Here is a 20,453-nt window from a genome sequence, read left to right on the forward strand (position 1 = left end):
CCGGGTCCCTGGGGGAGCTGTGCGGGGGGAGTCTCCCTGGGACGGGTCACAGGTGCTGGGCGGGGGGTTCCCTGGGAGTCGCTCCCCTAGAAACCGCGTCCCCTGCTGAGACTCCGGGCTGGGGGCTGGAGCGGAAGGTGCTGAGTGTGTAACGCTTGTGCCAGCAGCTCCAGGTGGTGTTTGAGGACGTCGCTCTGTATTTCACCCGGGAGCAGTGGGAGCTCCTATCCCAGCCAGAGAAGCAGCTGTACCGGGACCAGATGCTGAGGAATTACTGGGCCCTAATTTCCCTGGGTAAGGACCAATTTATCTTTACTCATAGCTGTGAAATGTCTGGGTTCCCTTGATGCCACCCCTGCTGTGTGCCACCCTATGGCGGAGTAGTGGCAAATATCAGCCTCTTTTTGTCCAGCTTCCTGTTGAAGAAATGAGGGCTACAGAGCCTGGGTTTAATCTTAGTGCAACTTCTTTCCTTGCATTACCTACCTCACCTCAGTCCTGGTACAGGGCTGGTTACAACAGCAGCACGTGAGCAAATAAGGCAGGAAGAAAACTCTTCTACTACTTGTAACAGCTCCCCACCTCCTCCAAAAGAATGAACATCATAAGCTTAACAACCACAGAGTTGAACAGTACTTGCACCCTAAGCAAAAGAACTGATAAGTCTGTGTAAGGGTGACACCTGCCATGACTCAGCCCCAGAGCAAAGTGAGAAGGCTCATTGACATTGCTGCTTCCGAGTGCAGTAACTCCTCACTTAAAGTCATTCCGGTTAATGTTGTTTCGTTTCTGTTCAATTAGGGAACATGATCATTTAAAGTTGTGCAATGCTCCCTTATAATGTTTTGCAGCCGCCTTCTTTGTCCAGTTCTTGCAGAAAGAACAGCCCATTGCAGCTAGCTGGTGGGGGCTTGGAACCAGGGTGGACTGGCAGCCCCAAATTAGCTCCCCACTTCCCTAAGTCTCTGTGCAACAGCTGCCCAGCAGGCTATCAGTTGCTGGCAGTTCAGCTGACCCTCCCCCACTGCCATGTGCTGCTCCTGCCCTCTGCCTTGGAGCTGGTCCCATAGTCTCCTACTTGCTATGCCAGGGGAGGGGGGGAGAAGGGACTAATGTGAGAATGTCCCCCCTCCCCCTTACTCCTGCACCCCGCTTACACCTTCTCCATAGAGCAGGGTGGGGACACAACAGGGCTCAGGACAGAAGGAGTTTGCGGCTGCAGCTGCTGTCTCAACTTTCTGATCTACTTAAAAGGGCAATGTACTTAGAATGGTGTCAGCCTGTTTAAAAGGGCAATGCACATCTCTGTCTCTCACATAGGGTGTGTGTCTCTGTCTGCCACATTGTCTCCCCTTCCTCCATTCATGCAGCCTTGTAGAGTGTGAGGCTACATTAACAACGAGTTAACCCTTGAGGGATCAGCCGAATGCTAGTTCATCATTTAGCAGTAGGGCATTCCCTGGGAAATATGCCACCCTCTTCCATCCTCTAACTTCACCGCCTCAACCAAATTTACAATCACCATTGCTGTGTGCAGTATTAAACTGTTTGTTTAAAACTTGTACTCTGTGTGTGTGTGTATAATATATATTTTTTTGTCTGGTGGAAAAAAAAAATCCCTGGAACCTAACCCGCCCCCTTTACATTAATTCTTATGGGGAAATGGATTTGCTTAACATCGTTTTGCTTAGTTGCATTTTTCGGGAACATAACTACAACAGTAAGTGAGGAGTTACTGTACGAACTGAACTTGTCTGGCAGGAAATGGGAAGAAATTTCTTCTCAGGAAGGTTTATTTCATTACTCTCCTGCTTGGGATCTCCTGCATTGTCCTCTCAAGTAGCATCTGAGATAGGGGCCTCATCATTCCAGGTGCTGCGCAGACACACCCTAACTGAGATTGTGGCCTCATTGTGCTGTTTAGCTGTTAGCACTCAAGAAAGAGATTTTGGAGTCATTGTGGATAGTTTTCTGAAAACATCCACTCAGTGTGCAGCGGCAGTCAAAAAAGCGAACAGAATGTTGGGAATAATTAAGAAAGGGATCGATAATAGGACAGAAAATATCATGCTGCTTCTATGTAAATCCATGCTACGCTCACATCTTGAATACCATATGCAGATGTGCTTGCCCCAGCTCAAAAAAAGATATATAGTAGAATTGGGAAAGGTTCAGAAAAGGACAGCAAAAATGATTAGAGGTATGGAATGGATATGAGAGATTAATAAAACTGGGACTTTTCAGCTTGGAAAAGAAACGGCTAAGGAGAGAGATGATTGAGGTCTATAAAATCTTGACTGGTGTAGAGAAAGTAGGTAAGGAAGTATTGTTTACTACTTCTCATGGCACAAAAAACTAGGGGTCACAAAATGAAATTAATAGGCAGCAGGTTTAAAACAAATGAAAGGAAGCATTTCTTCACCCAACACACAGTCAACCTGTGGAACTCCTTGCCAGAGGATGTTATGAAGGCCAAGACTATAACTTAGTTCAAAAAAGACCTAGATAAAGTCATGGAGGACAGGTCCATCAATGGCTATCAGCCAGGATGGGCAGGGATGGTGTCCTTAGCCTCTGTTTGCCAGAAGCTGGGAATGAGTGACAGGGAATGGATCAATTGATGATTCCCTGTTCTGTTCATTCCCTCTGGGACACCTGGCATTGGCCATTGTTGGAAGACAGGATACTGGGCTAGATGGACCTTTGGTCTGACCCAGTAGGGCCCTTCTTTGTGCTAGTCTACCAATATATAAATGAGTCTCTGTCTCCAAACTTTAGTAATGAAGGTGATTCTCTCCCCTCCCCACCCCCAACAGGCTATTCAGGTTCCACACCACACTTAATCCACCAAATTGAGCTAGGGAAGGCAGAGCTCTGGATCCGGGATGCTGAGAACTCCAGGGAAAGCTCAGGGCCTGAGAGCCCCTCTCGAGGTGAGTCATCATAATTCAGTCCAGTCTGATTTACGCACCTGCTAGCAGAGAGCTTCTTAATGTAGAAGGCAAAGGCAGAGTGAGATCCACTGGCTGGGAGCTGAAGGGGATGAATGGAGGCTGGGAATTAGGGGCCAGTGTTTATCTGAGAGGGGAATGAACCACTGGGAGAGCTCCCCTCAGAACACAATAGATTTTCCCTCATTGGGAGTCTGTCAGTGGAAATGGGGTGTGACTTTCTCAAAGCTTTCTTCTTGTTCAGCAAAGAGATAGGAATCACTGGGGGAGATTCTCTGGTTGGGATTGGCAGGAAGCTAGGCTGGGTGGGCACAATGAGCCTGTCTGGCCATGAATCCTAGAAATGTAGGACTAGAAGGGACCTCGGTAGGTCATTTAGTCCAGTCCCTTGCACTGAGGCAGGAATAAGTATTATCGAGTCCATGCCTGACATCTTAAAAACTTTTCATGATGGAAAGCCCTCAATCTCTCCAAGGAATTTGTTCCAGTGCTTAACTACCCTTACAGTTTGGAAGCTTTTCCTAATGTCTAACCTAAATCTGCCTTGCTACAATTTAAGCCCATTGCTCCTTGTCCTGGCCTCAGTGGATAAGAATGACAATGTATCGCCCTCCTCTTGGTAACAACCATTTACCTTCTTGAAGACTGTTATCAACACCACCACCCCCTCGTTGTTCCTTCTCCAGATTAAACCCATTTTTTTTTTTCAATCTTACCTCATAGATCATGTTTTCTAGACCTTTAATAATTCTCATTGCTCTCCTCTGATCATGTCCGGTTTGTCTACATGGTTTCTAAAGTGTGGGGCCCAGAACTGGACTCAATACTCCAGTTGAGGCCTTATCAGTCCTGAGTAGAATGGAAGAGTTACTTGGTGTGTATTGTTTACAATGCTCCTGCTAATATATCGCAGATATTTGCCTCCCCCTCCCCCCCAACAGTATTAAATTATTGACTCATTTAGTTTGTGATCCATTATAACTGCCGATGGTTTTCTGCAGTACTCCTTCCTAGGCAATCATTTCAATTCCAACCATTTCTCCATTTTGTTAAGATCATTTTAAATTCTAATCCTGTCCTCTAAAGGGCTTGAAACCCATCCCCAGCTTTGAATAGTCCATAAGCTTTATGAGTGCACTCTCCATGCCATTCTCCAAATCATTTGTGAAGATACAGAATAGAACCAGACCCAGGACAGATCCTTTTGGGATCCCACTCGATATGCCCTTTCAGCTCATTAGAGAATGATAAGAACCACTCTCTCAGTGCGGTTTTCCAACCAGTTGTGAACCCACCTTCTGGTAGCTTTGCCTAGGCTATATTTCTCTAGTTTGTTTATGGGAAGATCATGTAAGACAGTATTGTGATAGGCTGGATCACAGAGACCCCCTTGGGACTGCCACCTGATGAGCTGGGACTACCTCTGAGCCCGTTTTCCCTGCCAGCTTGGGACTCCTGTCCCTTGCCTTGTTTGAGCCAGACACGCTTGCTTGCTGCAGACACAGATCGAGGTCTGAACCACGTCCCCCACAAGCTGCAGGCTTAACTGAAAACAGCTTAAGAAGTGCTTCTATCTTCAGCACTCAGATACCCAGCTCCCAATGGGGTCCAAACCCCAATTAAATCTGTTTTACTCTGTATAAAGCTTATACAGGGTACACTCATAAATTGTTCACCCTTTATAACACTGATCGAGAGAGATGCACAGCTGTTTTCCGCCCCCGCCCGGTGTTAATACTTACTCTGGGTTAATTAATAAGTAAAAAGGGATTTTATTAAATACAGAAAGTAGGATTTAAGTGGTTCCAAGTAATAACAGACAAAACAAAGTAAATTACCAAACAAAATAAAATAAAACACGCAAGTCTAAGCCTAATACAGTAGAAAATACTGAATACAGATAAAATCTCACCCTCAGAGATGTTTCAATAAGTTTCTTTCACAGCCTGGACACCTTCCTACTCTGGGCCCAATCCTTTCCCCTGGTAGAGCCCTTGTTCCAGCTCAGGTGGTAGTTAGAGGATTTCTCATGACTGCAGCCCCCTTTGTTCTGTTCCACTCCCTTATATATCTTTTGCACAAGGTGGGAGTCCTTTGTCCCTCTCTGGGCTCCCACCTCTTCTAAATGGAACAGCACTAGGTTAAAGATGGATTCCAGTTCAGGTGATACAATCACATGTCACTGTAACGACTGGTCTACACTACGGGAGAAAATCGATCTCAGATACGCAACTTCAGCTTCAGATACGCAACTTCAGTGAATAATGTAGCTGAAGTCGAAGTATCTAAGATCGAATTACTCACTGTCCTCACGGCGGGGGATCGATGTCCGCGGCTCCCCATGTCGACGCCGCAACTCCGTTCAGGTTGGTGGAGTTCCGGCATTGATATAAGCACATTCGGGGATTGATATATCGCGTCTAGATGAGACGCGATATATCGACCCCCAAGCAATCGATTGCTACCCACCGATACGGCGGGTAGTAAAGACGTAGCCTAAGACTTCATTATCCACTTGCCAGCACACAGGTATACAAGAAGACTGGCAAGTAAAGAGCCATTTACAACCAATTGTCCTGGTTAACGGGAGCCATCAAGATTCCAAACCACCATTAATAGCCCACACTTTGAACAATTTCAATAGGTCTTCAGAGTTATATTTTATATTTCTAATTTCAGATACAAGAAGGATACATTTATACAAATAGGGTGACCACACTCAGTAGATTATAAGCTTTGTAAGGATATCTTACAAGAGACCTTTTGCATGAAGGATATTCTAGTTATATTATATTCACACTTATTTGCATATTTTCATAACATCATATGGAGTGCACTGTCACAAGTATCAAAAGCCTTACAAAATTTGAGATGTGACATCTCCTGTGTCCACCCAGTCCACAAAGCTTGTTACTTGTCAAAGAAGGATGTTAAGTTGGTTTGACATAATTTGTTCTTGACAAATCCATGCTGACTCTTACTTATTACTTTATGTCCATCTAGGTGCTCACAAATAGAATGTTTGATTACTTGCTTCCGTATCTTTCCAGGTACTGAAGTTATGACTGGTCTATAACTCCCTGAGTTGTCCGTATCCCCTTTCTGTACCTAGGACTATATTTGCCCATTTCCCATCCTCAAGTCTCTCTACCATCCTCCACAAATTCTCAGAGATAATCACTAATGGCTCTGAGATCTCTTCGTCCAGATCCTTAAGTATTCGACGATGTATTTCATCAGGCCCTGCCAACGTGAAGACATGTAACTTGTCTAAGTAATTCATAACTATTTCCTTTCCTATTTTAGGCTCAGATCCTACCCCATTGACACTGATATTCAGTATGTTAGTCAACCGATCACTGCTAACTTTTTTGGTGAAAACTGAAACGAAAGAGGCATTTAACTGTTTGGCCCTTGCTGCGTTTTCTCTTATTGTCTTTCCCTCCATTTAGTAATGGATCCAGCCTGTCCTTGTTTTCCTCTGCCCGTCTATAATAATTGGAGATATACCTATTTCCTAGAACTGGAAGGGACCTTGAAAGGTCATTAAATCCAGCCCCCTGCCTTGACTAGCAGGACCAAGTACTGAATTTGGCCCCAGATCCCTAAGTGGCCCCTCCAGGATTGAATTTACAACCCTGGGTATAGCAGGCCAATGCTCAAACCACTGAGCTATCCCTCCCCTCCATTGTAAAATGCTTTGTTTTTTCCCTTTGTATTACTGGCTAGTTTAATTTGTTTTTTTCCCTTGTCCTTTCTAATTTTGTTCCTACCTGCTTCTGGGTTTGTTTTTTGTTGTTTTAATATTCATCCTTTGTCATTTGACCTACTTTCCACTTCTTGTATGGCTCTTTTTTGAGTTTCTGGTCATTGAAGATCTCCTGGTTAAGCCAGAGAGTCTTGTCATCATCATCCTTCCTATCTTTCCTACTCATTGGATATGTGTGAGCTAGGATGGGACCTAAGAATGATGGGGCCTCAAAGCTGCGACAGAGAAATGGAACAGAGATGGGGAGGTGATGAACTTGGAAGAGATGTGGGGTGGTGGATTTGAGGGATGCTGAGGGAAAGAGAGGTCTCCGTGGTGGGGGGAGCATAGGGAGGCTGCATTTCCCTCATGGGTAGGCCTTTGCAGCAGGATTCAAAATGTCTTGGTTCAGTTCTAGAAGCAAGTCACTACAGCTCCACCATGCCTCAGTTACCCCATCTGTGTAATGGAGAGGGCACCGGGGCTGTGAGGATAAAATCTGTGTGTGTCAGTGGATCTGGCACTGGGGGGTGACAAACACCTGGCTGAAAAGACACACCTGCTGGTCCATAAATCACACCACCACCTAGGCTTTCCATATCTCAGAAAATCATACCAAGGCAAGGGTGCCCTAGAGATTTTTCAGATGGGTTTCATGTCTCTGCCCCTCCTGACTCAAGCTGTTGTGCTGGTGTCCTGTGGCCCTGGGTGCACCTGGATCCAGACATAGCTCAGACAGAGGCAAAAACCTGCTCGCAGCCTGGGAGAGTCACTGACCCTTGTTGCTGTCCTCTCAAGGTTCCCACCCCACCCCTCTCTGCCCCTTCACTTTGCACCTGACCTCTCAGATAGGAGAAACCTGTCCCTGGTGAGCAGAGAGAGAGCTGGGAATGGCTCAGGGCAGGATCAGTCGTGTATGATGTATGCGAGGTCACACCATGCAGAGGAGGCCATTTTGTGGAGAAGGTTTTCAGTATTTGCCCCGTTTCACTGTAATGCTCTAAAACTGCCCCACGTTCCATGTAGCTGCTGTGGGGGCAAGAAGAAATCATCCTGTGTGGCATGACTTAGAATATCCTGGTGTATGGGCTGGGTGTGAGGGAGAGGCGGGGGAATGGCCTTTGTCACATCCCCTCTCCCCCTGCTCTCTGTGGCACAAAATCATTGTCACTGACATTGCTTCACTGTCAATGCTTAGCACAGCCCTCAGCCTTAACACGGTCTGTGACTGTCTGTAGATCAAAGGCCTTCCGGGTAGCAGCCATTCACCCCTTCCAGCTCAGCAGTGTCACTGATTGGCTTGTGACACAATACAGGCATGTTTTTCAGGTTCCATCACACAAACCCTGAGTGACGTGTCATCCCTTCAACCTCCCCAGACTCACTCCTGCACAGGAATAAGCTATGTTGATATAAGCAGTTTTATACCAGTCTCAATGTGTCCACAAGGGGATTGTAGATCCTAAACTAGTTTCAAATCAATATAATTTAAACAGAGCAAATACGGGGAACAGGAGACTGCTGTGAAACAGGAGACAGTACAGAACCAGCAACGTGTAAATAAACCCCTCTGACTGAACTGAAACCAAAAATGTGAAAACAAAACCCGGACCCTGTTTGTTAGGGGACTTCGAGACCTTAGTTCTGGATGAGGGCCCTGTTGTACCAGGCACTGGGTGTATCCTGGGCAATCTACAATTTAAGCATCAAACAAGACCCAAGAGGTGCATGGCACACATGGGAGTAGGTGCTGCACAAACAACATAGGGTACAACCACCTTGAGTCAGGCTTCAGATTTGTGCCAGCATTTCATATCAGAAATTACAGAGCAGTTATAGTAAATTTAGTAAAAGTCACAGGTCACTACATTTACTGAGATGGCTCAGTGATTTTTAACAAAACCTGCCCAGGGAGCACCAACCACGCAGCAACCCCCCAGTGCTGCAACCCTAACCACAGGCTGTTGCAGAGGGGTTGGTGCGGGCTAGAGAAGATATGAGAGGCAAATCCATTCACTGAGTGGCACTGTAAGCCTGCAGGCCAGGTCTCAGTACCCAGAGTGAGTTGCTGGGTGCAGCCCTGTGGGACAGGAGCCACCATTGCTGGGTGAGGTGCTCATCCAAAAAAACAGTCATGGACAAATGGGGAGATCGCTCCATCCGTGACATTTTTCCTTCCTTGACAAACCTGTAGCCTTAACCGTGAGCTAATACTGAAATTGCTTCTGCTCTCTCCAGCAGGGCTCAGGATCCTGGGGGTACTGAGGACACCGTCTGAGTGTGGGGAGAGCATGTCAGGAGCGCAGGATCCCACAGCTGACAGAAGGATCCATGCACAGGACGCAGTCTGTCCCTGCGGTAAACTCAGCCAGATACTAGGCCTGGCTACACACCAGAGACTCTCCATGGGCCGGTGTCCCCATCCCTGCGCTGACTGTGGCAAGAGCTTTAGGCAGGCCTCAATCCTGAGAATACACTGTTTTACACACACTGGGGAGCGGCCACACCGCTGCTCTCACTGTGGCAGGGGCTTTGCACAGAGCTCAAACCTGAGAGCACACCAGCGCGCACACATTGGGGAGCGACCACACCGCTGTGCTGACTGCGGGAAGGGCTTTTCACGGAGCTCACACCTGAGACTACATCAGTGCATGCACACGGGGGAGTGGCCGCATCGCTGTGCCAATTGTGGTAAGGGGTTCAGTAGTGCCAACACACTGACCTTGCACCAACGCATGCACACCGGGGAGCGACCGTACCACTGTGCTGACTGTGGGAAGAGCTTTGCACAGAGCTCAAACCTGAGAACACACCAGCGTGCACACACCGGGGAGTGACCACACTGCTGTGTTGACTGTGGGAAGGGCTTTTCACGGAGCTCAAACTTGAGAACACACCAGCAAACGCACACTGGGGAGCGGCAGTACTGCTGTGCCAACTGTAGTAAAAAGTTCAGTAGTGCCAACACACTGACACTGCACCAGCGCACGCACACTGGGGAGCGGCCGGACCACTGTGCTGACTGCGGGAAAAGCTTTGCAGAGAGCTCAAAGCTGAGACTACACCAGCGCACGCACACCGGGGAACGGCCGCACCACTGTGCTGACTGCGGGAAAAGCTTTGCAGAGAGCTCAAAGCTGAGACTACACCAGCGCACGCACACCGGGGAACGGCCGCACCACTGTGCTGACTGCGGGAAAAGTTTTGCAGAGAGCTCAAAGCTGAGACTGCACCAGCGCACGCACACCGGGGAGCGGCCGTATGGCTGTGCTGACTGCGGCAAGGGCTTTGCACAGAGCTCAAACCTGAGAACACACCAGCGCGCACACACCGGGGCGCAGCCACACCACAGTGCTGACTGCGGGAAGAGCTTTGCACGGAGCTCAGACCTGAGAGGACACCGGCGCGCACACACCGGGGAGCGGCCGTACTGCTGTGCTGACTGCGGGAAGAGCTTTTCACAGAGCTCAAGCCTGAGATTGCACCAGCGCACGCACACCGGGGAGCAGCCGCATCGCTGTGCTGACTGTGGCAAGGGCTTTGCACAGAGCTCAAATCTGAGAACACACCAGCGTGCACACACCGGGGCACAGCCACACCACTGTGCTGACTGCGGGAAGGGCTTTTCACGGAGCTCAAGCCTGAGAATACACCAGCGCACACATCAGGGAGCAGCCACACCGTTGTAACAATTCTACTAAGAATTTCAGCAAAACCAGTGCACTGACCAAGCATCAGTGCACGCACGCTAGGGAGAGGACATCGTGATGCACTGGCTGCAGCAGGAGCTTTGCACAGGCCGCCTCCTTGCAACCACATTGGTTTATTCACAGCCGAGAGTGACCATACAGCTGTGCTGACTGGGGCAAGCTGTTTGCTAGATTGGCCAGCCTCACCCAGCACTCAGTCATGCACCCTAGTGCCCTTCTGCCACCTGCAGGGCCTCAAGGGCTTTTGGCAGCCAGTGGGCCTGACACAGCTCCAGCAGATGCAGATCAAGACATGGTCCTGTCTCCATGATGCCCAGCAGAAACTGGGGGGGTGGGCAGGGAAGGGGACTTGGCTCAGCAGTGTGGGGAAGACCAGACGGTGAAGGGAATTTAGAGTAGATGGACACAGCCTACTGCATTAGGTGGGATCCAACCAGGTCTCTTTTTCTATCCCACACACACTTACTTCCCCTCTCCCGCTCCACCATCTCGATGGGACCCAGCTAGGAACTTCATCCCCACACCCACTTTGGTTCCAGCTGGAGGATGTCTCTTGGATGACATCTAGAGGTGGAATTTGCAGTCCTGTCTCAGCATGGATTGGTCCAAGGGGCGGGGCAGGACAGGCCACTGTGTGTGATTGAAAGAAGACTCAGGAACTGCTCATGCCGTCTGTTCTAAATAGAAATGTAGCACAGAAGAACTATGTACCTGATGTGTAACACAGCTCTGTCTAACCCTGGTGTTTCTTTTCTATTAAAGAAGCTGATGCATTTACATGGCTTGTGGAGAAGCCAGGGTAAAGTCTAACCAATCAAAATGTTCTAGGGCTGAACTGACCGTGAGGCCTGGCAGGTCCACAAGGAGAGTTTCCCGTTAGTCTTGGGGAAATTCTGTGCCAAAAAATTCTGCAAACAATATTTTAAAATGCGTATTTCATTTGTCAAAATAACACAATATGATCGTACTAGTTTCAATTATTTTGGTAATTTATTTCAAAATACCTGTCAGCAAGTATGTCTGTAACAATACAGACAACAAAAAAAGATTCAGGTAGTGTTTTTTGACAAATAGATTCTTTACTAGGTGTATTAACACAGAACTTTGAGTAAGAATTCATGTAAATTGCCATACAGAACCTTATTTCCCGCACCCCTCAGAAGCAGTGCAAAGGTTTGGGGGAGTCAGGGGGTAATGGAGGAGCTCAGGGAAAGGGAAGTAATTGCTGGAAAGGTGCCTAGGCGTGAAGCAGGAGGGTTATTGGGTGTGGGTGGGAAAAGTATGCAACAGTTTGTTTGAGGGGGAGGGATTGTTAGAGAGGTGAGGAGTCTCTTCCATGCGGACCCTGGCAGACACCCTAGCCTCTCCTACTCAGTTAGGCACATCTGCCATGTCCCTCTGTGTCCCTGCATCCCTCCTCCCACATACCCATGTATCCCTGCACCTTTCTCCCCCATGCACCCTCTGTCCCCACATATCGCTGCATCCCCCTACCCCATGTGGTCCTGCACCCCCATGCCCAGTTAGCCCCCACCCCAGTCTTCCCCCCCCCCCAGCCCTTCTGAACCTGGTCTGTGTGACCCACACAGAAGCCCTGTGTGCCCTGCTCTGTCTCTGCCCCCACAATATTGCATGTTTCCTCACAGGTTGCTGTGAGGAATACCACTTCTGCTATGGCTGTGAGCTGACTGCCCTCTATTCTGGCACCACAATAGCTCCTGCTGGGAAAAAGGTGTAACTGCAGTGCCTCTCTGGCAAAATGTATTTTCTGCAGAGGGAAAAAAAAAAAATCTGTGGGGGACATGAATTCTGTGCCTGCGATATGGTGCACAATTTCCCCAGGCCTATGCAGGAGACCACTGTGATCATTCAGCCTGAGCTCCTGTATAACAGGCCAAAGAACTTCACTGAGTTAATACCTGTTTGAACTAGAGCAGAGCTTTCATTTTTTTTTAAATCTAATCTTGACTTAAAAATTGCCAGAGATGGAGAATCCACCAGGATGCTTTGAAAATTATAAATTGTACATGCATGGTTAAAACTAGGGAGAGAGGTTTGGTTTTATTTTACCATGTACCCATTTAGAAGAGCCTGAAGTTGCCATTTCCCCCTCTGACAGTTCACACTGCAAATTAATTCTCTTCTGTAAAAACAACTTATGCACACAGGGGAGGGAAATGGTTGTAGATGTTCTCAGGGGTGAGTCAAACAGCAGAATGTCTCTTGCAGAGGAGCAGCCATTGCACCAGATGTTTTCTGTGCAAAGGTGGGCTGAAGGCAGCAGTAACTGGCTGCACAGCGTGGGCTTCATCCCCCTCGGGCAGCGGCTGCTTTTTTTCTTCCATGAAGGTCTGTCTGATGCTTTGATGGCTCTACCCCTTACACAATAGCTCCTTGATTGGATTGACGCAGCCACCCTGATCTGTGTTTTAGGGCTGGAGAAGTTAAAAATACCTCACAACACATGGAGTTTGGAGAAGGGGGGTTGTTTACTTTGGTTTTAGTTGAAATATATATATGCTATTGAGATAATTAAAGATGGGAGCCACCTGTACATCTCAAAGTGCTTTACAAAGCACCTGAGTCCCCTGGTCCCCATTTTACAGATGGGGAAACTAAGGTGCAGAGAGCCTCACCCAAGGTCAATCAACAAGCCAGTAGCAGAGCTGGGAATGGAACTCTGGTCTCCTAGATCCCAGCCCATAGCTCAGCCCACTGAACCACACTGCCTTTAAAAACAGCTCTTCAGTGTGTAATGTCTTACTGTGCCTTTAAATAAAAACACTGGGTTTCACACACCCCTTCGTACCAGCATGAAAGAGTAACATCCCCTACAACCCTCCAAATGTCACCGCCAAACTGGGCAAGGAGCGATCTGACCACCCAGGAACCCACCAGCTTTTAATGAGATGAAAGGAAGGGGCAATTCCGCAGTATTTACTTATTGTATGACTAGAAGTGTTACCACTTGTCCAGATTGTGGCTTCTCTGTCCACATGCCATATAGGGCTTTTGTGTGTCTGGTTTTTGGGACCTGGTAACCCTAAATGATGCCCTAACCAAAAGTCCAGTTACAGTATGGGAGGAGGCAGCAACACTGAGCAAAGATAAAGGAGATGACGCAGGCATACCAGAAGGCAAGGGAATCAAACATGCACTCTGATGTTGCACCTAAGACTGCCGCTTCTGTAAGGAGCTGGATGCCATCCTCTGCAGCAACTTCACCTCAACCACCAAGAGCACCATGGAAACTTTGGCGGGGCTGGAGGCACTGGATGGGAGGTTTGAGCCTGAGGACAAAGTCATGGACAAGGCGGTCGAGTTGGAGGGTGTTGTGGAGCCCATGGCAGACGTGTCCGGTAGAGCGTCAAGTCAGGAATTCTTCTCCACTCCGAAAGGGTCTAGCCAGTCTCAGAAGTCCATGTGTGGCCCACGTGACACAGGAAAAGAGAACTATGGTAAGTGTTCATTTTGAAGTTCATGCTGCTTGGTTATATGAGGTAGAACTGTTCTTTCCTGTGTATAGTGTGGCAGTGGGTGAAGAGAGAGAAATCTACAAGACTAGCTGTGTCTGCGTGTGCTTCACCTTCTCCAGTGCAGCTAAGCAGGGCAGTGGAACAGTGTGTTAATGCACACTGGGATTTCATGGGACTCCTCCAGTGAGATCTCTAGGAAACTTTCCTGGAGGTACTCGCCAATCCTCTGCCGAAGGTTCTTTGGCAGAGCTACTTTATTCCTTCCACCATTGATGGAAACTTTCCCGCACAACTCGGCAATCACTTGTGAAGGGACCAAAGTGGCACCCAGGTGAGCAGCATAGAGACCGGGTGTGAACCCACAAGCATGCAGTAGATGCACCCTTGCATCTTTGCTTATCCTCAGGAATCAGATATTGGCTTCAATGATCCCTACTTGTGGAAAATGGGGGCAGAATTTACAATATTGTTCCTAGATGCCTTTGCTGATCCCTGATCTGTTGAAAACATCACCAAAACCCTTTGCTCCATCTTGAACAAATGCCCCCCACTCGGGCTGAACTCACCGTGTTTAGGGTGTTCTCCAAGATGTGTGCTTGCCAAGGGTCAGTGAGAAAGTGTTTGGAATGTGACAAGGTGTATTTTGCAGTAATGGTTCAATGTTGTGCATGAACCAACAATCATGCTTCTGTGTATTGTTTCTTGTGCTCCTGCAGCTGTGACCTTCAGAGAAATCCCCTACATACTGGTGGAGCGCCTACATCAGATGAGGAAGGGACCAAGGCGTAGCAAAGAGAACATGTTCCAAGAGGTGCTTGAATCCTCTGAGTCAGAAAAAAAGAGATCAGAGGAGTGGATGGAAATGGAAAGGAAACACAGAAAGGACTCTGAGGAGCGCATTCTGCAGTCCTATGAGTGGATTACTAAAGTGATGGAGGAGCAAACAGAAATGTTAAAATCCCTCAATACACTCTCTACTCAGAGCAGATGCTTGCTCACCCCTGCCCCTCTGCAGCCGATAAAGAACTATTTTCAATTCCGTCCCCAAACTCCTCCCACAAATTCCTTGCAAGATCCCAGAATGACTTGCTATCTTTCACTCTACTCCTTCAGACAGCTTCCAAAATGATAGCTGGACTTACATACAGTTATGACACCCACCACTGCCCTGCACTACTTCCCTCGCTTCCCACCAAGTCGTCTGTGTGTTCACTGTTATTTAATAAAAGCAAACTCTCTGAAAGATGACAAATCTTTGTGTCCTACACATACTGATTACTGTTGACACTGAAACACTTCGCTTATTATGTTGAGAATTATGAAGAAAGGGATGGATAATGTTGGGAATAATTAAGAAAGGGATAAATAATAAGACAAAATATCACATTGCCTCTATATAAATCCCCGGTACACCCACATTTTGAATCCTGTGTGCAGATGTCATTGCCCCATTTTTTTAAAAAAAGATATAGTGGAATTGAAAAAGGTTCAGAAAAGCACAAATGATTAGGGGTATGAAACAGCTTCCGTATGAGGAGAGATTAGTAAGATGGACTTTTCACCTTGGAAAAGAGATGACTGAGGTCTATAAAACCATGACTGATGTAGAGAAAGTAAATAAGAAAGTGATGTTTGCTACTTCTCATAACACAAAAACTAGAGGTCATGAAATCAAATTAATAGGCAGCAGGTTTAAAACAAATAAAAGGCAGTATTTCTTCACACAATGCACAGTCAACCTGTGGAACTCTTTGCCAGAGGATGTTCTGAAGGCCAAGGGTTCATATAACAGGGTTCAAAAAAAGAGCTAGATAAATTCATGGAGGATAGGTCCATCAGTGGCTATTAACCAGGATGGGCAAGGATGGTGTACCTGGCCTCTGCTTGCCAGAAGCTGGGAATGAGCAACAGATGATGACTGCCTGTTCGGTTCATCTCCTCTGGGGCATCTGGCATTGGCCACCGGTGGAAGACGGTACTGGGCTAGATGGACCTTCAGCCTGACCCAGTATGGCTGTTCTTATGTAATCACTTGCTTACTGCAAATCCCACTCAAGAACCATCAAAAGTTTTAGGTAAAAAAAGATAACTGAAAGTAACAAAGCATAGCACATTGCTTTACAGAAATACAGATTACTGGAGCTCTTTATGGAATGTTCCCTCAAGGCCTCCTGCACGCAGATTACTCCCCGTTGTGCCCCTCCTAGAGCCCTGGTAGCAGGCTGCTCAAAATCAGCAGCCAGGCACTGCGTCCGTCAGCACTCAACCTCTGGGGAACCTTTTCACCCTTAGCTTCACAAAGATTATGGACCGTGCAGCAGGCTACTATGACTACAGGAATGTTTTCCTCATATGGATCTAACCTGCCATAAAGGCATCGCCAGCGTGCCTTTCATTTCCCCAATGTACATTCCATGATTATTTGGCACTTACTCAGTCTATTGTTGAACCATTCCATACTGCTATCCAGGTATCCTGGTTAGGCCTCAACTGGAGTATCATGTCCAGGTCTGGGCACCGCATTTCAAGAAAGATGTGGAGAAATTGGAGAGGGTCCAGAGAAGAGCAACAAGAATGATTAAATGTCTTGAGAACATGACCTACAAAGGAAGGCTGAAAGAACTGGGTTTATTTAGTTTGGAAAAGAGAAGACTGAGAGGGGACATGATAGCAGTTTTCAGGTATCTTAAAGGGTGTCATCAGGAGGAGGGAGAAAACTTGTTCATCTTAGCCTCTAATGATAGAACAAGAAGCAATGGGCTTAAACTGCAGCAAGGGAGATTTAGGTTGGACATTAGGAAAAAGTTCCTAACTGTCAGGGTAGTTAAACACTGGAATAAATTGCCTAGGGAGGTTGTGGAATCTCCATCTCTGGAGATATTTAAGAGTAGGTTAGATAAATGTCTATTAGGGATGGTCTAGACAGTATTTGGTCCTGCCATGAGGGCAGGGGACTGGGCTCGATGACCTCTCGAGGTCCCTTCCAGTCCTAGAGTCTATGAATCTATGAATCCTGTGTAAGGCTTCATAAGCCATGCAGGTAAGGGGTAGGCTGAGTTTCCCAGGATCACTATGGCCATTTCAACATCCCCTACTGGACACTTCTGGTCTGGAAAGAAAGTCCCTGAAGATACATGAGTCATGCACCTTCCTGGACCACCCCACGTTCATGTAAGGAAAGCACAGGTGGTAATTTACAAGCACCCATAATACCATAGAGAAGTACCTCTTTCTGTTGATATACTCCATCACAAGATGGTCTGGGGCCAAAATTAGAATATGTGTGCCATGTATCGCTCCACCGCAGTTAGGGAATCCCATTGCTGCAAAATCATCCAATATTTCACACACATTGCAGAGTCACAGTCCTGCCTAGCAGGATGCAATTAGTAGCCCTGCACACATGCATTAACACAGCCCCAATGGTGGACTTTCCCACTACAGACTTTTGCAACTGAGTGGTAGCAATCTGCAGTCGCCAGCTTCCACACTGTGATCACCACACACTTCTCCATCAAGAGGGCAGCTCTCATTTTGGTGTCCTTGTGCCGCAGAGCTGAGGTGAGCACCACATGTGGTTCCCTGAAGGTGGTTTTCCGCATACAAAAGTTCTGCAAACACAGCTTGTTATCCCAGACCTACATAACAATGTGATCCCACCACTCGATGCTTGTTTCCCGAGCCTAAAAGTGACAGTCCACTGTGTGCAGCTGCTCCGTGAATGCCAAAAGTAATCTGGTGTTTCTTTCCATTGCACACTGCAGGTCAGGCAACTCTGATTCCTGAGAATGGATATGAATAGAAGATTCACCCTAGAGAGATGATACAAGCGGGCTGCAAATTCTTAAGGGGCCAGCTGCACTTGCTTAGAGCTTAAAATCCCCAGGTCTTTCATGCGCAGACTAAAAATCCCTTTAGCCTGGGTCCAGCACTTCCCGCAGTTCATTCTCTGATCCTTAGGTGTTTCCAAGAGTCTCTTTGGCTAGGGAGCCAGTGAAGAACCACAGTGATGCCACTCCCCTGCCTTAAATGGCTTTTGCATATGGCAGAAACCCTTTGTTTCAATGCTTTGTTCCCAGACCAGTCAGTGGAAAAACACTGGTGTCCCATGATGGAGACGAGCACCAGGTGGCTTGGTCATGTGTCCTTGTAGTGTTACAGCAACCACAACTGCGAGTGTCCTCAGGAAGGCTCCCTGCTGAGAGATAAGCTTCTTCTAAGACCTATTGTTTTCTCCTCATTCACTTGAATGGGCGATTCCCAGCCAGCCATTTAGACTGACAGGTTTTGCCTAGTGGGAGTTACCCAGGCATTTGTAATACAGATATCTAGTCAATATTCTTAACTTCAGATACAAAAACGACACATCCTACAAATAGGATAATCATCCAGTAAATCATAACCTTTCCAATGACACCTGACATGACGTATCTTTCATAAAATACATTATTATGTCATAATCATATCATAATAATATCACAGTGAAGAATATGGGGTGTAGTGTCTGTGTGTGTGTGTGTGTGTGAGAGAGAGAGAGAGAGAGAGAGAGATCTGGACCCTGTAGGTATGCTTTAACCACAGGACCTTTTGCAGAACCACACGTCGTAAAATGTTAATATTATATTATAGCTAAAATAGCTAGAAAAAGGAGCATGCACATAGATTTTTTTTATTAACCTTTTTACAAAAAACTATGTATATTGGCAATTATACTGATTTGTTTTTAATTCTTGGACCTTCCTTTCTTTTGGATATTATCAGAGACTTAACAAGCTAGCAGTTTATTCCATCATGTCTGCAAACTGAATACTTTGCAATGTGTGTATTAGACTCCTTTCACCATTTTAACTCTCACCTCTTTCTTTTTTCTTATAAATAAACCTTTAGATACTAAAGGATTGGCAATCGTGACCATTGGGCACAATCTGAGCTATATGTGGCTGGTCCTTTGAGATCAGAAGAACCCTTTGGTTGATGAAATTGTTTTTAAATAATTACTCAACATTAAGTATAGTGTCTGGGTGGTGAAACAAGGACTGGGATACCTAATGAGGCTGCATTTCTGACTTCTTGTTAGCCACAGTGGTGAGACAGAAGTTTACTTTTGTTGCTGGTGTGGCATAACTTATGGAGGAATAACCACCAGTTCTGGTGTGTGTCTGCCCTATCTCTCAGCAGTTTGTCCTAAAGCTGGTATGCTCAGTTATGACCCACTGAAGCACAGTGACACTAGCAGGATGATTAGCCCCACATCCACTACTGCAGGATTCTTACACCAGCCTCTGCAGCCTCTGGTGCTGGAAACAGGACACTGGAGTGGACACACCACTGCTCTGATCCAGTCTGGCAATTCCCTATGACCTAAGTGATTTGCCCAAGCGGCAAAGCTCGGAATAAACACCGGGAGTGCTGTAGCCCAGCCCAGCACCGTAGCCACAAGCCCAGCCTTGCTCCCTCATTTAAGGCTCCCAATGCCTCTCGGCATGGACCATAGAATGCAGCAAGGGCCCCTCTGCCTCCTGAGCTGAGCTGGCGGGACCCGGCTCCATACCCCTCCCTTGATGGCCGCCTCAGTGGATGCTTTGGTCATGCTCTTGCTCTGGCACTGCTCAATGGTGTTGGCCAGGTTGGTGTTCACATCAGGGTCGGGTCTGCAGGAAGTATCACAAGGGAGACAGGGCTGGGATCCCATTCCAGGACAATCCTGGCTCCCAGCCCCCACTACTTTAACCCACCAGCCTCCACTCCTCTCCAGGAGCCAGGAATAGAATCCAGGAGTCCTGAGTCCCCTCTATCTACTACCCAAGATCCACAAACCCGGAAATCCTGGACGCCCCATCATCTCGGGCATTGGCACTCTCACTGAAGGACTGTCTGGATATGTGGACTCTCTACTCAGACCCTATGCCACCAGCACGCACTCCCAGCTTATCTCCGTGACACCACTGATTTCCCTGAGGAAACTACAACGCATTGGTCACCTCCCAGAAAACACCATCCTAGCCACCATGGATGTAAGAGCTCTCTACACAAACATCCCACACACAGATGGAATACAAGCTTTGGAACAGTATCCTGATGATGCCACAGCACAACTGGCTTGCTGAGCTCTGTGCCTTTATACTCAACACACAACTATTTCAAGTTGATGACAATACTATACCTCCAGATCAGTGGCACTGCTACTGGGCACCCGCATGGCCCCACATACGCCAATTTATTTATGGCTGACCTGGAACAATGCTTTCCTCAGCTCTCGTCCACTCACCGCCCCTTTCTCTACCTCGCTACATTGATGACATCTTCATCATCTTGACCCATGGGAAGGAGACTCTAGAAAATTCCACCACGATTCAACAACTTCCACCCACCATCAACCTCAGCCTGGACCATCTACACGAAGAGATCCACTTTCTAGACACCACAGTGCAAATAGTTGATGGTCACATTAACACCACTCTTATACGAAAAAGCCTAAACACAGCTACGCCTACCTTCATGCCTTCCAGCTTCCAATCCTGGGCCACATCTCACACGATCCATTCGTCTACACCAAAGCAACTGATGG

General features: G+C 47.3%; 3 protein-coding genes across 3 annotated transcripts in view; 2 read left to right on the forward strand and 1 right to left on the reverse strand.

Annotated features, from left to right (window-relative positions):
• LOC116825111 (uncharacterized) overlaps window positions 1-20,453 on the forward strand; it is a 62,250-nt gene that overhangs the window by 24,361 nt on the left and 17,436 nt on the right.
• On the forward strand, window positions 50-10,591 carry LOC142045780 (uncharacterized). The gene is given in 4 exon segments (XM_075065911.1): window positions 50-294; window positions 2,817-2,933; window positions 8,938-10,369; window positions 10,371-10,591. Coding segments are annotated over 4 exon segments (1,680 nt in total). The 5' UTR covers window positions 50-260; the 3' UTR covers window positions 10,468-10,591.
• The window catches only part of AIP (AHR interacting HSP90 co-chaperone), a 340,731-nt gene continuing 330,867 nt past the window's right edge, over window positions 10,590-20,453 (reverse strand). Inside the window, exon 7 of the transcript XR_012655865.1 lies at window positions 10,590-10,601. The gene's annotated coding sequence lies outside the window, so the exon portion shown is untranslated. The remainder of the gene's footprint in view (window positions 10,602-20,453) is intronic.

This window comes from Chelonoidis abingdonii, chromosome 4, assembly GCF_003597395.2.
Source record: "Chelonoidis abingdonii isolate Lonesome George chromosome 4, CheloAbing_2.0, whole genome shotgun sequence".
Classification (NCBI taxonomy): domain Eukaryota; kingdom Metazoa; phylum Chordata; order Testudines; family Testudinidae; genus Chelonoidis; species Chelonoidis abingdonii.